This window comes from Protopterus annectens, chromosome 12.part0 (genome assembly GCF_019279795.1).
Source record: "Protopterus annectens isolate FY-2018-M chromosome 12.part0, PAN1.0, whole genome shotgun sequence".
NCBI classification, from domain to species: Eukaryota; Metazoa; Chordata; order Ceratodontiformes; family Protopteridae; genus Protopterus; species Protopterus annectens.
Genome location: NC_056746.1, coordinates 168080186 through 168096651, shown reverse-complemented (window position 1 = coordinate 168096651; position 16466 = coordinate 168080186). Strand labels below are relative to the sequence as shown.

The following is a 16466-nucleotide window of genomic DNA, read 5'->3' as shown; positions in this document are numbered from 1 at the left end:
CTTACTGTTTGAAGAGAAGAGTGGGAAAACAGTAATTTCCCAAATGGTAATAGATTAATCTACATAATGACTCACTTCTAGAACATCCAATACAGACTGGAGCAGCAGTTCACAGACTCTACCAAGCATGTTCATTTCCACAGTGATGTGAACTGTTGAGCTTGTGATGACCCTAGCTAAGGTCTGTTGCACATTAGCTCTCTTTAGAAGCAGTACAACCTCACACCTCCTTGCTTCTTTAGGTACCACAAAACAAACAGGCTGCCAGATTAAAATCAGAGGGCCTTGGATGCAATTTGCTCTTCAGGGCTCTGGGGGCTAGAAAGACAGCTCCCAGTTCTATTTGATAAGCAACCACCTTCTAAACAGGAAAACAACTACCCATGAAATGTGGAGAATCAGACACGAGCTTCCCATCCCTACATGAAAGCATCTGTTATCAGAAAGTGTGAAGGGTCTGAATGCAGGAAAGGCAGATTAACCTGAAGGTTGGTTAGAAATTTCTTTCACTCCAGAGACTGGAGACAAGGTCCTGCCACAAGTAAAAAAACATGAACTCTCTGTAAAATCCACTAATACCTTACAGTCATGGCAGCCAAAGACCAGAAGTTGCAGAGCAACCTCATCCAGGTAGTTGAGAACATGACTTCTTGGACCCTTTCTGCTGGGAGAAAGACTAGAAATGGAAGTTTGGTCTGCAAATAAAAAGGCAATCCTCTGAGACACTGAAATAGATCACAGAGGACTTCTCCCAGCTAGTTGTCAACCCCAGGGAACAAAGCCACAGGGACACTAATTGTAGGGATGCTATCAGAGAGTCCCTCAATGAGGCAACCAGAAGCCATCCATTTTAGAACAAAACACAGGCTGCCTTCTCTTGCAAGGCTCTACTCAACACATCCAACAATTTGGTAAATTCTTTGCCACTGAAAAAAAAAAAACAAATGTTGAGAGTCTTTACTGGAAGTGATGTCAACCCAGAACACCTTGAAGGATTCTCCTTCCTGGGTCCCAAACAGCGATGTGCTAAAAAAGGGTTCATACTGTCTAGTAATGACATGCATATGCCCAGCAGAAGTAGACATATGACCCTCTGAAGAACTGCCATAGAGAACTAGATGTTCCTATGAAGTCAGAGACACGGAATGGGATAAAATCCATTCCTTTTAGGAGCAGGAAAAGTAGATGCAACAGCCCCAACCCTGCATTATCTCCAGCTGCTCAAAACACCCTGCCAATAAACAAAAGTCTCTTAAAAAAAAAAAAACAAATAAATAGAAAAAAACCCCCCCAAATAAATAGAAAAGTAAAAAAGGCCCTTGTTCAGGTAGAACCAAGAACCAATGAACTGCAAGAATGATTCACAGCTCTCTAAGATGACAGGTGAGCCTGAAGAATGCTTTCCCCTGTAAAGTTCCAGACTGCAGATTGGCAAAGAGGTTTCTTCCACTTTTGGGATTTACTTCCGTAAGGGAATACAGGACAAAGGGTGAATTTAATCATCCTTCCAAGGTATTAGGAATATGTTTCTTCACTAGGTCACTGCCACGTCCTGATGATACCTAACCAAACAGCACTTTCCCTTGAAATGGGCATCCAGGACACTATCCCAGAGTTCATCCAAATTGGGATGCTAAACTCTATAATGCTATCTTAATTCAGGCATATACCTGAACTTGCAAGCCTGTAACAGTCAAAATTGCAGTGGGCTATATGGAAGGTCACCTTAACATCCACAGGCAGTGTTGGTTGGATCCACATCAAGCTCAGTCTAAGGGGAGGCCAATAAGCTTTTCCAGTACCTGGCTACCAGACAGGACAAGAATTTGGTCAGGCACGATAAGATAAAATGATGAGGGTTTACGCTAACTGGCAGAGCAGTACACTCTCTTGCCACATGTTTGCAGGACTTCAGACTTTGTCTATTGGCAGGAAAGACAATGCAGTGTCTCTTCAACTGAGAAAAATCACAAAGGACTCAGCTTAATGATATTTTGTAATGGACTCACTCTATTCATATGGGTAAACTGTACAGTGTTGTCCACCTTCTTCAGGATCATAGGTGCAGAGTCACAGTGCATCCTGGGCTGCTATAATAGCATTCCGGATAACTGGCTATATGGCAGGGATGACTTGGGATTTCTCTATCATCTTGACAACATACCCATTCCAGTACTTCTGACTGGAAGTATCAGCAGCCTATAGCAGGTCCATGTTGGACATCATGATCCACAAGCCCCCCCCCCCGCAAAAAAAATGCCTTGCTCTTTCTAACCTAGTCCAACCTAACTCTAACTGTAGGCTCCTTAGGTCATCCAACAAACTAATGTTAAAAGTGACATGGTCTCACAACTATCATGGCAGCTCCCTCTACTCCTATCAAAATAGTCAAGGATTGGAGCAATCTAACTCATCACATCCAAAAAAATCTCAATCTGTCCACATTTAAAACTCCCCTGAACAATTATTTAAATACTAACTGGCTTTCCCCTGTAATTCTCCTGGCTACTCTCTCTTCTTATTGCTGCTCATCTCTGGCATGAGATTCCTATTTCTGCTCATCTCTTGCATGACTTCCATATTATCTCTCTGATTTTTTATTTTTTCTTGAGAACACTGTATATGTTTGTATAACTTCTAAATTTCTGATTTGTTTTGGGATATTTTATTCATTTTATAACTTCAGTTTTTCTCTCTCATTATCTTTCTTTGTAAAAGTTTTGCTATGACCTGTATTCCTTGTGTTAAAAGTTGTTGCATTTTTGCTTTATTTGTTCTTAAATAATTGTACTTGACACTACCAGGTTAACAAATGTAAATAATTACAATAAATAATAAAAAAAGAGGACTCCTTTGCCCTTGTTTTTCTCAAGGACAATAGCCTGTAGTTCTTCAGACTCCTCACAGCAGCCTCAAAAGGAGATGCTCCCATGCTTCCTTTCCTTCCAGTTGCGAGTTCACCTATGGTCTTGCACAGAGGTGCGCAAACAACTGCTTCATGGCAGGTGTTAGGAGAAAAAGAACACAAAGCAACAGCATGCTTGCTAAAGATGGTGCATAGTGGGACAGAGGCAGCAACAGGCTATACTACGTGAAGGCGACGTCCTGCTTCTGCAACACAAACTCCCACCAAATATCAGCACTGAACAATGAACCCCGTCATGGAATGACATGAAGTTAATCTCAACTAGGGCAAGCAGACTACTGGGCCTGAAGGAAGCCAAGACAAGGAAGACCTCAGCTTTGAGTACTCCTGATTTGTGACAAGGTGACTCAAAAGGTCAAGTCCCAGGAAAAGGCCAGTAGGTCTAGAGATCTTAATGGATCAGCCAGGAGGCTGGACTCTGTATACATTCGGTTATCTACCCTTCAGGGTAGAAGCCAAGGGTGTGTTGAATTAATGTCATCTAATAGAATGACTTACGTAGGGGCTTAAGCACACTCTAGAAGAGGACAGGATTAGTACCTACAGTGTCTGGAAGATATTTTAAAAATGGAACTATTCAAGGACCCTTTGAACATGGTTCAATGCACTAGTGATTTAGTTGAGGCTTGAGGGTGTGTAGTGAGTGGAGTTTCCCACAAACTTTTGCACAAGTTGTCAACCACCACCTTCATTTTGGTGGTAGGGCATGCCAGAAGTCTTTCTACCCCCCCCCCCATTCCAGTGTCTATGGATGACAAAGTTGGACTGCTGTGTCTTAAGGCTGATCATGACACAGTACTTCTCCCTAAGACAGTACAGAAAATGCTGTCCAAGTCCTGGCTGGGAATTTGACAGTCACAAGGATGCCGGGAGAATTTATATCAAACCGTGTGAATTTAGGAACTTTTCACCAATGGAGCTTAGGATCAACATTCAGTCTGTGAGAAAACAGACCACAGGAGCTAGGTGCAATTACACAGTCCACATTGTGCCACAACATGCAGTGGCATAGTGAGTGTGCATGCCTCCTAAAATAATACGCTTAAAACTGTGGCTGGTATAGACGAAGACCCCAGCCCACAGTATCCATCGAGGAGGTTGCCTGATACCAGATCTGGTATACATTTTCAAGTAATCAGAAATAGCCTGAATAAATGATGAACTAAAAGAACATATTACCAGCAGCAGCATACAACTCTAACATCCTGGCATCTTGCATGCTGTCTGAAATATAGTTAACAGGATCTGGACAGCCATATAGCACTTCTGAGAAAAATATGATATACCTTTCTTCCTCATAAAACCTAATTTTGAATCTTCTCCCTTGTTGCCAGCTTGAAGTTGTTTATTAGCAGTAGACTACCATACCTAAAATGTTTTTTCACCACTCTACTGTCAGTGCTAGCCACAACTAAATGATTCCTTGTCATCTGGAAAGTCGGTTAATTTTCATTTTCAATGCTCCATTACTGAAGGCAAACATTATTCTAGGAAGGCAACTGCCTGGTCACTTATTTGCTATCCACTTTGCTATAGCTGTATTGAAGGCAAACTAAACTACACATCAGAATTAAGGTTCTGTTAAACTAATATGTGGGCAATAGCAGCATGCATTACCAAACTGTTACAGACTGGCTTACCTTTACGGCACTGTAGTCTAACCAGATTACTTTCATAATCCAATGGCTTAATAATAACTTCAACAAAGTTAAACTGACCCTGTAGGGGAGAGAGAAGAAAAAAAAAACATTTATATGATAGTCAATAATGCTGTTTCCAAATATGTAATACAGCAACATTTCAAATCCATCCTAATACTGGGTTTCAAGAGTGTCTCTAACTCAGCATACACTCTGAAAAACAGACATATCCTTGAATACACAAACCCAACACTGAGCTAATGTTTAAGTTTTATATTTGGCTATGTTTAAGCATTCAGCAAAACTGCTTACAAAATGTAATACTTTAATTCCAAGGAAGTAATTTTACAAATGGAACTACTTTTGAAAGATAATGTTTTTGCTTTCAAAATCACATATGCAGGGGGTCGGACTGTACAAAAAACTGCAGTAGCACAGATAAGGTCCATTAGAGATGCCTACAACTGGTGAAAAAAAATCTATTTCGATGAACTGGTCAGACAATTGAACAACTCTTGAACAGGAAGGAAAGTCTTAATTTCCACAAATTAAACACAAAGAGGTCAAACAATCTTGGGGCAGGTTTCATCTCCTTAATGAGCTTCTGATGATATCTGAACAACTTGTCCAAATGAAGACAATAAACTGCTTCAGTGGAACTCGCACCAAAATACACAAGAAAGTTTTTTATGTTTTATTAAGTGAGGTAGCGTCTTCCCAGATCACCACGAAAAACATCCTTCATTCAGAGGGGTACTGTTACACTCTACAAACAGCGTCTCATGGTCAAGCTTAAACACTGTTTGCAAATATACTGGTTTAAGAATATAAGGCAAATTAACATAGTTACATCCTTGAACTACTAATGATACAATCATGTCAGGAAATTAAACAGGTAGTCTGTACATGATCAGCAATGCTTTAACTGTGTCTTATTTGTTTTCTGAGGATATGCTCTCATCTTATGGAATTGGCAGGTTCTGTTTCAACATACAAGTAAATGGCAGTACAAGATAAATTACTGTCCGTCAAGCCAAACCAAATGCTACAAGCTAGACAGCTCCCTCCTAGTCATTTTCTCGATCAACAATAAATGCTTTGTTGAGGCCCAACTCACCATATGTTCCAAAAATATGCTCAATGTCTTATCACCCTGTCCATGAATTAATTTAACAATAACCTATGACAAGGTGTTGGTATCACAGGATTTATCCACGGCTGGTGTAGTTTCATCACACCTGAGTGATCACACAAAGCCAATAGTGGGTAAATTCTGAGATACCCGCATTCAGGAGTGGATTATTCTTATTATACAATGACATTATTTAAGAAAGATATTGTTTACCTTCCTTAAACAATGCATTTAAAGAATGGCATTTTAGTGTTCTTTTGCATTCTTCCATGTTTACTGATGTCCTGCTCATGCATATGGTACATAAGTGTGGTGCAATGCAATCCAGAAGACACAGAAGAATGGACCTCTGTAGCAGACTGTCTCCTCTATTATTTATTTATTTTACTTGAAATACGAAAGTAATACATAACAATATTTACTGAAAGAGGTCTTCAACCAGAAAAACAAAAAAGAAGAAAATATGAGACATTTTGCAAAACCAAGTACAGTTGACAGGAAGGGGTACCAAGCAATACAAGTGATCGTACATCTAATAACTGTACCTCTTGAACTGTGCAGAATGTCCCTGATTTTTCCCTGTCCCTCATAAAACACATTAAGGATGGCATTACAGAGCATAAGTCAGTGGGACGGTAGCCAGTCAGCTGCCATGGTGTGAAAACAGTAAAGTACAGTTGTGTACACTTACCATAAATGTAGATGTTCGAGTGTATTCACTGTTGCAGTCATCACATTTGGGTAATCTGCTGGCAGGTTGCCCTCAGTCGGCCCGAATTCCAAAGTCTTGGGTCCTGCGTCGGCTGCTGTCTTCTCTTCCATGACATCAGGTCTTCAGGGGTATAAAACATGCAGCTGACGCCATTTTCTTTAGTTTTTCTTGCCCCCGATGTCAGGTGCCCCCGAAAAGTAGAAATATTATATATATATATATATATATATATATATATATATATATATATATATATATATATATAAATAAATATAAATAAACATGCATAAATATAAACTTTACCTTCTTCTACAAGCATATACACCACATAGGTTGTAGAAGACAGAAGGAAAGGTAAACTTTAGAATGACAGGGGGATGGCAGAAGCGTAACCTGGACTGCAACAGTGAATACACTCGAACATCTACATTTATGATAAGTGTACACAACTGTACTATGTTCTTCGTGTTTCACTGTTGTAGTTATTAAATTTGGGTAGAATCCCAAAGCCATGGTTGGGAGGCTGGAGCTAAACAGCATTAGGTGTGACTATAAGGCCCTGCAGCACTGCAGTGGTGTGAACAGAACTCCAAGTAGCCAAGAATGTCTTTGGTTGGTACTCCTCTGAGAAAGGCTGCTGAAGCAGCTGCAGCTCTGGTGTAATGAGACCTAATGCCCTTGGGCACGGGTTTACCATGGTGTAAGTAGCAGAAACAGATGCAGTGGCTTATCCACTTTGAAATTGTCTGCTTTGAAATAGCCATTCCTTCTGATCCTGCAGCATATGACACTAGCAATTGCTCACTTTTTCTTAGAGCTTTAGGCCTGCTCAAGTAGAATCTTAGCTGTCTGTGTACGTCCAAGGAATGCAGAATCCTCCCCCCCTTTGTTCTGTGGATTTGGATAAAAAGTTGGCAGATGAATTGTTTGGTTAAGAGCCACACTGGAAACCACCTTAGGCATAAAAGTAGGATTTGTCCTCAGAGACACCCTGTCCGGGAGAAATATGATAAAGGGCTCTACAGCCATGAGGGCGTGTAGCTCTGAAACACTTCTTGCTGAAGTAATTGCTAGTAGCAGAGCTGTCTTCCATGATAAGAACTTTATGTCAGCGGTAGCAGCTGGCTCAAATGGAGGTAGGGTGAGCTTTTCCAACACATAATTGAGGTCCCATGCAGGTAGTGGTGATCTTCTAGGAGGCCTTAAATTTTTGGCTCCTCTAAGATACTGCTTTATAAAGGATGAGAAAAGATTGGTGGCTCTGTATTGTAATGAGCCGAAATGGCAGAGGCATGGGATTTTGATTGATGAGAAAGACAGGCCTTTGTCAAGCATCTTTATTTATTTATTTATTTTATATTTGTTGACCGGGCTAGTCTAGCTGGATACATATCCATTTTCAGTAGAGGCCCGGGGAGAAAAGCTCCAAGCATGAGTAAATTACAGCATACAATACTTACAAAAAAAAAAAAATGACTAGCTTCAATTACATAGCAATATATGATTAGAAAAAAATAAAAGATATTATTGTGAACAATGTACAGAGACTTAGCATAGGTTTGAGAAACAATCAAGTCTTAACTCTTTAGTAGATTTCAGGTACAATCAAGAAACAGTTTATATTGTAATTTGAACATTAACATTCATTTGAAAATTAGCAATCACTAAGTCAAAGAAGGAGCAAGAGAATAGGCAGGAAAATACAAGTAGTAGAAAGGGTTAGCTAATAATTATTCAAGAAATGTAGAGTGGCACTAGCCCAGGAGGCGAGGAAAAGGGGGAGGAGAAATAAGACGATGAGTATGATTCAGTCAGGCTTCAAGCAGGGGCAAAGCCAATGTATTTTTAGGTGATCTTTGAGCTGTTTCTTAAAGAGTGGTGTAGATGAGAGAGAAGTGAGTGTTCTAGGAAGCTTGTTCCAGGATCTACCCACAACACTGGAAAAGAGTGAGTCTCCAGCTTTGTTATTAGATTTATTATTGGCAATTAAAAGCTTATTAGCTGAGCGTAATGTAGTAAGATTTGTATATGGGGAGATCAGATTAGAGAGGATAGGTGTATTAGTAGGGTGGTGCAGGATTTTTTGTGTAATCACAAGTTGATTGTATTGAAGTTGGTTTTGTAGTTCTAATCATCTGAGTTGTCGAAGGTTGAGACCGTGGTGGGTTCTATAAGGGGAGCCAGTGGCAAATCTGGCTATATTATTATAGTTAGTTTCAAGTTTGGTAAGATTTTGCTTTGATAGATTGGTATATATGGCAGACGCATAGAATAGGGTAGAAGTAAGATGAGTCTGGGCAATGGAGTTTCTCGCTAGTGGTGTAAGGAAGGGTTTGATCCTATACATCTCAGTTAAGTATTGTAATATCTGAGGAATATGTGGTTCTGCTGTATCAGTTCCTTGTGCTTGATTCCAAGCACAAAATCTCTTCCATTTGCCAGCATAAGATTTTCTAGTACTAGGCCTTCTGGCTTCCAAGATGACATCCATCACAGCTTTACTGAGAGGTGCCATTTGTATGATTACATGATTAGCCATGCTGCCAGGTTCAGGGTCTGTAGATGATTGTGCAGGATGTGATTGTTTTGCTGGGACAGTAGTTGTGGTCTTTGAGGCAAGGTCCAAGCTGGGTATTGAGACAAGTTCCTTAGGATTGGGTACCAGTATTGGCGGGGCCAGTCCGGGGCAATTAATATCATCTTTGGCTTCTCTTGTCTGACTTTTAGGAGGACCTTGGGTAGAAGAGGCAGAGGAAGAAAGGCATAAACTGATAGGTTTTTCCAACTGAAGGATAGGGCGTCCACTTTCTATGCTTGTCTGTGATAAGTCCTTGTGCAGAATCTTTTCAATTGATAATTCTGAGGAGAGGCATATAGATCTATGTCTGGGCTCCCCCATTTCTCTGTTATCATGCTGAAGACTTGTGGATTTAGTTTCCATTTGTGAGGATCCATAAGGTTTCTGCTTAAATCATCTGCCAGAGTGTTTTGTTTTCCTGGCAGGAATTGAGCTTGAAGATGTATTTGGTAGGTCAAAGCTGTGTCTCACAGTACCATGGCTAATCTACATAGAGGGTATGAGTGTGTGCCCCCTTGCTTGTTTATATACCACATGACTGTGGTGGTGTCCATCTTTATCAGTAGTTGTCCTGGATGAAGTAAGTCCTTGAAGGCTGTTAGGGCATTTTGAACAGCTAGCATTTCTTTCTGGTTGATATGTAGATGCATCTGCTTTGGTGCCCATATGCCCTGAATGCATCTTCCTGCCATGTGGGCCCCCCCAGGCATAATCTGATGCATCTGTTTGGCTGGCAGGGGGGTAAATGAAGGGCCGTCCCATGTTTTGCTGACAGGCCCTTGCCCACCACAGAAACTCCTGTTGCAGGCAGGGAATGAGAGGAATCATTGTTTCCAGACTGTGTGAATGTTGACTCCATAAACTTTTTAGGTACCATTGAAGTTTCCTCATATGCAGTCTTGCATATGGAATTAGCAGGATGCAGGATGCCATGAAACCCACAGCCTGCAGAATTTGTCTTGCAGAAGGCTGGGACTTTGTTACCATCAGTTTGAAGTAAGTAGTCAGTTGCCTTTGTTTGTCTGGCGTGAGGTAAGCCATCTGGGCAGTTGTATTCAAGCTTGCACCCAGGAATGTTATCTTTTGAGAGGGTACCAGTTGTGATTTCTTTTAGTTTATTGTGTACCCCAGGCATGTTAGAAGTCTTTTCACAAATGCCAGATGTCGAAGAAGAGTGTCCTTGTTCTCTGCTTGAAAGAGGTAGTCGTCCAAGTAAGGATATATTTGTATACTTCTTTGTCTGCAAAATGCAATTACTGGTGCCAGGCACTTTGTAAAGACCCTGGGCGCAGTAGATAAGCCAAAGGGCAGTGCAGAGAATTGGTAATGCATTAAGCCAGCCTTGAATCTGAGGTATCTTCTGCACGACTGTCTTATTGGGACATGCAGGTATGCCTCTTTTAGGTCTAAAGTCACCAGCCAAGCTTTCTTGCCCAGCATGGGCAGAAGTTGCTGCAAAGTCAGCATCTTGAATTTTGGAATGTCCAGGTATGTGTTCAAAATCGAAAAATCCAGTATTGGCCGCCAGGCCTTGTCCTTTCTGGGTACCAAGAACAGTCTTGAGTAAAAACCTTGTCCTTTTTCCTGTTCTGGTACAATCTGAATGCCCCCCATATCCACGACGGACATAACCTGTTTCTGTGCCTCTGCCCATTGATTTTTTGGCAGATCTGGCCAACCAATTGCCATTGGCAGAGTGTGGAAGTGGAATCTATATCCCTGTGATACGATGTTTAGTACCCACTTGTCCTGGGTTATTAACTGCCAATTTTGAGCAAAGTGCTAATTTTCCACCTATGGGTGCTGCCAAAAGATAAGTGCTTGGTGTAGGCAGAGGGAAGTCATTGGGATTGCTTTCTGTAGGTTTGCGCTTTATCTCCGCCAGATTTGGAGGTGGATGCGCCCCATTGTTTTGACCTGTATGAGTCCTGCACCTGGTATCTGGAACCCTTAGGGCATCTGGATTTGCCCCTTTGAGCTCTGTCTGACATAGGAATGGGCCAATTTTTTGTAGGCCAGGGTCTACTGAATCTTGGTGGCTGCACTTGTAAGAAGTCTAACAGTTTGCATAGACTTAGCTTTGTCTTCCATTTTCTTTAAAACCTCTTCTGCCTTAATACCAAACAGAGAATCATGCTGTAAAGGTGCATCTAGCAATTTAGCTTTAACATGATCAGGCAAATTTTGTTCCTTTAACCAGGCATACATCCTAATCACAGATCCAGTAACTTGGCCCTGCAGGAGGCCTCTAAAGAATCAAAACCACATTGCAAAGTATGCTTTCCAACTTGTTCAGCTGCATGCAATAATTCCTGCAATTCTTTATTTTCTGCACATTCTGAAATCAACATCATTTTCTGTTTCAGCAATCCCATAACATGTTGTTGGTACTTAAGCATATGAAATAGACAGCTTAGGGCCCTGATTGCCAAGGTTGCAGATGTATAAACCTTTTTTCCCCATCTGTCCAGTGCCCTTGAATCTCTGTCAGAGGGGGTAGGATTATTTGCTGTTGAGGCCTTAACTCCCTTTGGACCCTGTGAAATAGTTTCAGGATCAGCAGCAGGATTTCTAAATAAAAATTTAAGTAAGTCAGGGACGCTGTAATATCTGTCAGGCTTACTGGGAGCCGGGGGTAAGGAGTCAGGGGTCAGGCTTGACTACGAAAACACATCATCCACAATGTCTAAAACAGAGGGAATGGCTAAAGGCTTGTGCTGAGGGAGAAGAAGGAAATCCCTGAGCCTCTTTTTTGATTCTGAGAAGTCTTGACTCTCCCAGTGAAAATGCTCCCTCAAAGTTTGCAAGGTTTCTCCAAAAGAATAATCCTCAGGAGGAGATGCAGATAGAATAGACTCCTCAGCATCAGAATCCTCATAAGGAGGTAAAGATAATTCCTGATCAGAAGAGGAATCAGAAGAAACAGAAACCTCATCTGAAGATTCATAATCAGTGTCTTGCCTGGGCCTCTTATCTGGAGGAGGATGGGTACTCCTGATCAAGGTAATGAGGTCTTCAGCCATTTTGATCATCTGTTTTTTAGGCACAGAGGCCCGTGCAGCTGTCGTCGGTTTGATATACAAATGTTGAGATCTGAATACTCCCTCAGAAGCCGGTGCCTGCTCAGCGGCTCCGGACCCATCCAAGGGAGATACATCCATCAGTCCAATACCTTGAGTATCTTGCGGCATGCCAGACTCCACATGGGTGTCGGTAGAGGCCTGAGACTTGAAGGTAGCAGGTATCAGGGGCTGCAAAAGCGCCTCATTGAGTACCGGCGAACTGGCGACTGGCTTAGGAGAAGCTTTGTCGTCGGTTTTGGAACTCGACTGCCTTTCTCTGTCCTTTTCTTTGCGTTATGTATTCCGGTACTCGGATTGCTACCCGATGACATTTCTGGGTAGTTAAATCTGTTTCCAAAATACTTGGATGCAAAAATATACGATGCTTAATAGTGCGTTGGTTAAATCTAGCACAAAACCGACAGCCAGGCACATTGTGATCAGGGCCTAGGCAAGGAATACAGTATAAATGGAAATCCTTATAAGGTATTTGCTTCCACAAGTAATACAATTATTAACTTTTTCTGACATTGGTAAAAAGCAAGAAAAAAGTTTCCCCATCGGGGTACTAAGCTTAAGTGAAGACTTCGGTTCTGAAACTCAAACTCGAATATTTCAGTAGTCGGCCGACCAGCACTTGCGAAATGCTTCTGCTTCGGGCACCGCATGGCAAGAAAGACTAAAGAAAATGGCATCGGCTGCATGTTTTATACCCCTGATGACCTGACGTCCTGGAAGAGAAGACAGCAACTTGACGCAGGGCCCAAGACTTTGGAATTCAGGCCGACCGAGGGAAACCTGCCAGCAGATTACCCAAATGTAATGACTGCAACAGTAAAACACGAAGAACATCAGAGAAAAAAGGACCACTGAAACTGCCAGTTTGGGTAAAATTCAGTCAGTAACTAGTAATTACACTGTCCGAGTGGCCAACAAAGAAGAAATTTGGAAAACCTGAGAAAAACAATCAACCAGAAAAAAGGAGAAAAGAAAACTCTGCCTGGAAAGACTCCAGCTGTTCAGCAAAAAGAAGTTCAAGTTTCAGCTTTGGTGCAAGAAATAGTGTCCGGTAATTTAGAGGAAAAAAATAAATCAAATAGGTTCATAAGTGTGTACTAGGCTAATAGCCTTGGGGCCTTTACAAGCCGAGCCATAGGATTAACCTGGCATAGTGCCACCCGACCTTAGTTCCCAGTGCCTCTGTCGAGTAGAGCCACTGGTGTTAGCCCAGGGTGAATTTTCTGTTTCCCATCCACTCATCAAGATTTTGCTTTTTTTTAGTCTGTCCATATAGGACAAGTGTTTAAGGCCTAGCATCCTCTTTGTGAGGTACTTTTGCGGCCTCTCCAGTTGTTGCAGGTGCCTAGTGAGGTACATGCCAAATGGGGCATTGTACTCGATGATTGGCCTAATGAGGGAAGAGTAGAGGGAGACAATGACCTCTTTCTTCCTGGATGCAAAATCCTTAGTAATGAGATGTGCCACATAGAAGGGCTTTCTGACCACAGTGGCAATGTGGTGATCAAAAGAGACGTTGCTGTCAACTTGTGTTCCCAGATGTCGTATAACGTCTTCTGTGTTCAGTGGACTACCATTAATGGGTAATTCATGGGAACCGTGCTTTTCCCAAAGGGGATGACACATTTTTGGCATTGAGCTTAAGGACTTGGTTCTGACACCAGTCATTGGTCACAGTAAGGCCATTATGTATGATGTTAACATCACTTGGGGAGTTAATAATAGCACCCAACTTCCAATCGTCTGCGAACTTTGTCAGCCAGAGTCCCTTCGTGTTGGCCCGGACTTCAGAGAAGTAGATATCAAACAGGAGAGGACCCACGACCAAATCCTGTAGGACTCCACTCCTGACTAATCGTCAGTCTGACTTGGAGTCAGCTACTCACACTGTGGGGGTTTGGTGAGTCAGTTTGCAACCCACCCAGTGATATAGGGATTGATGCCAAGCTTAGTGAGTTTTTTTTATGATTCCCGAGTGGGGAATGGTATCAAAAAGCCTTGGCCAGATCAAGGTAGGCTGTACAAACCACCTTGCCTTCATCCACAGCTTTGGTGACTTAACTCAAAGTTGTTGACCAAGTTGAGCAGGCATGATCTACCCTTCACAAAACCAAACTGTGTGGGAGCCAGAGTTTGGAGATTCCCTATATCCTTATTAGGTCCATGATGATGCATTCCATAACTTTGCATATTAGACTCATCAGGCTAATGGGGCAATAGTTCCCAGGGTCTGTAGTCACTCCTCCTTTGTGGAGAGGGATGAGTGTAGCAGTGCACCATTCGGCAGGGACAAAGCCTGAGGTGAGGCTGTGACTAAACAGGGCACACAGGTGAGGGGTCAGTTCACTCTGGAGTTCATGTAGAACACAACCAGGAATATTGTCAGGTCCCATAGAAGCTGTATTCTTGGCCTTGGACAGTGCTGTTTTAACCTGTGTAGCAGTAATACTGGGTGCCTGGCAATCTACTGGTATTGTGCTCGGTCCTTTGGGGGGGGGGTAAAGTTGGCACTGAATCTGTCGGCCAGTATACTGGCAATATCTGTTGGCTCAGTATAGCAGGTACCATTGAGCAGTAGCTCAGAGCAAATCTGGGTATTGCCGTGGAGATGCTTTACATAACTATAGAAGGCCTTGTGGTTGCCTTTACTATCTGCTGCAATTTTATTTTCATACCTAGCTTTAGAGGATTTGATGAGGATCTCAACTTTTTGTTGAGGCACATAAGGGAGTTTTTCCAGTCTTGGGACTTCACCTTATTCCGCATCAGTTTCCTCCTTCTGTTCTAGAGTTTGTTTATGGCAGGAGACCACCAGATTGGCATCCTTTTTTAGAGGAGAGTGTCTTGGTTCTATTCGGTATGGCTAGATCCATGCATTTGTGTATGTGTTTGTAGAGTGCATTGGTGTATGATTCTGCAGTCACGCAACTATTCTCCATTTGCATGGGTGCCGTGAAGTTAGCCACCTCTGTTTTTAGGATCCCAAAGTTAGCTTTGGAGAAGATTTTCATGGTGGTTACCTTTGCTGGGGGGTGGGGGGGTGGGAGCGATGTGGATTTCCAAGGTGATTAGTTTGTGGTCGGATCTAACCAGGGAGGAGCTGACTATTGGTGTAGAGCAATGGTCGCCCATCTTAGTAATGACCAGGTCAAGGATGTTGCTACCTCTAGTGGGGGTAAGAACAAGCTAATCCAGGGCATTGGAATTAATGAACTCCAGGAAATGCTGGGCAAGTGTATTGGTACATGAGTAGTTTACCCAGTTAATGGAGGTGTAGTTGAAGTCGCCTAGTAAGAGTGTGTTAGGCTGGGCCCTAATATTCTCCAGGGTGCTTAGGAACGTGGAGCGCGAGTCTTGGGACGTGGTTGGAACCTATAGCAGGCTACGACCTGAATCACGGTCTTACCCAATGTTAGCTGCACCTGAAATATCTCTGATGCATTATGTTGGGCTACCAGTCTAGAGGTGTGCGCATCCTTTATGAATATGGAAACACCACCACCTTTGGAGCTTCGGTCTAAGTTCTGGGGCCGAAAGGTGTCGAATGAGTTATAGCCTGGTAGTGCAGGGGTGCTTTCTGCTGCCTTGAACCAGGTCTCTGTTACAGCACAAATGTCGATGTTCTCCATTTTAAGGAGTGCCTTGAGCAAGTGCATTTTGAGATTGAGACTTCTAGCATTGAGCAACATGACCCTCAGATTGCATTTGCTTGTGGCTGTTACGGTGGTAATTTGGTCTTTGGAACACAACCTAAAAAGGCACTATAGGGGTGACAAGAGCCTTGGCCAGTATCCGGAAGCCCAGGGGTGACAGATACAGGCCATCTCTGGCAAAGTATCGAGGTCTGTCAATCATGTCATCCCAAGCAGACAGATACTGGATCCCCTTATAATGACACGAGAAACTTAGCCAATTGTTGAAATCAATCATTTTCTGCTTGTACTGTGGTATCATTCGGGGTGATGGTAGGATGCTGCTCAGGGCCTAGGGTCATACCTGCCTGGGCTACATAATCTGAGAGCCCCTCCATATCTCTCTTCATGTAGTCCAGGGAGGTACGTCTCAGGTCATTCACACCTACATGTACAATGACAGCATCATATTTGTTTCTGTTGTTGAGTGACCTATGTGCATGCGTTGTGTGTAGGATCCTGGCACCTGACAGGCAGCTGTTACTTTCTCCTAATTCAACCTAGTGAGTGGGACATCAGTGTGCCTCACTATCGAGTCACCTATGACTAGTGTGTTGGGCACACTGTTTTGCCTCAAGGGCTTTGGTTGAGTGGCACACTGTTTAGGAGAGTTGTGTGTCTCGTGATTAGTGTTGTGTTGGTCGAGCGCACTTCTGCCTTGGGGGGCTCTGCTGCTTAGGTAGATTTTTATTGAGAGCCTCCACGA

The 16466-nt window shown here is 42.6% G+C and overlaps 1 protein-coding gene across 5 annotated transcripts in view; it reads right to left on the bottom strand.

Annotated features, from left to right (window-relative positions):
* Nucleotides 1–16466, bottom strand: part of TSC2 (TSC complex subunit 2) — a 3048576-nt gene that overhangs the window by 230475 nt on the left and 2801635 nt on the right. For all 5 annotated transcript variants that reach the window (XM_044089186.1, XM_044089187.1, XM_044089190.1 and 2 more), the window contains one exon: nt 4567–4645. In XM_044089186.1, the coding sequence (XP_043945121.1) occupies nt 4567–4645 (79 nt within the window). The remainder of the gene's footprint in view (nt 1–4566; nt 4646–16466) is intronic.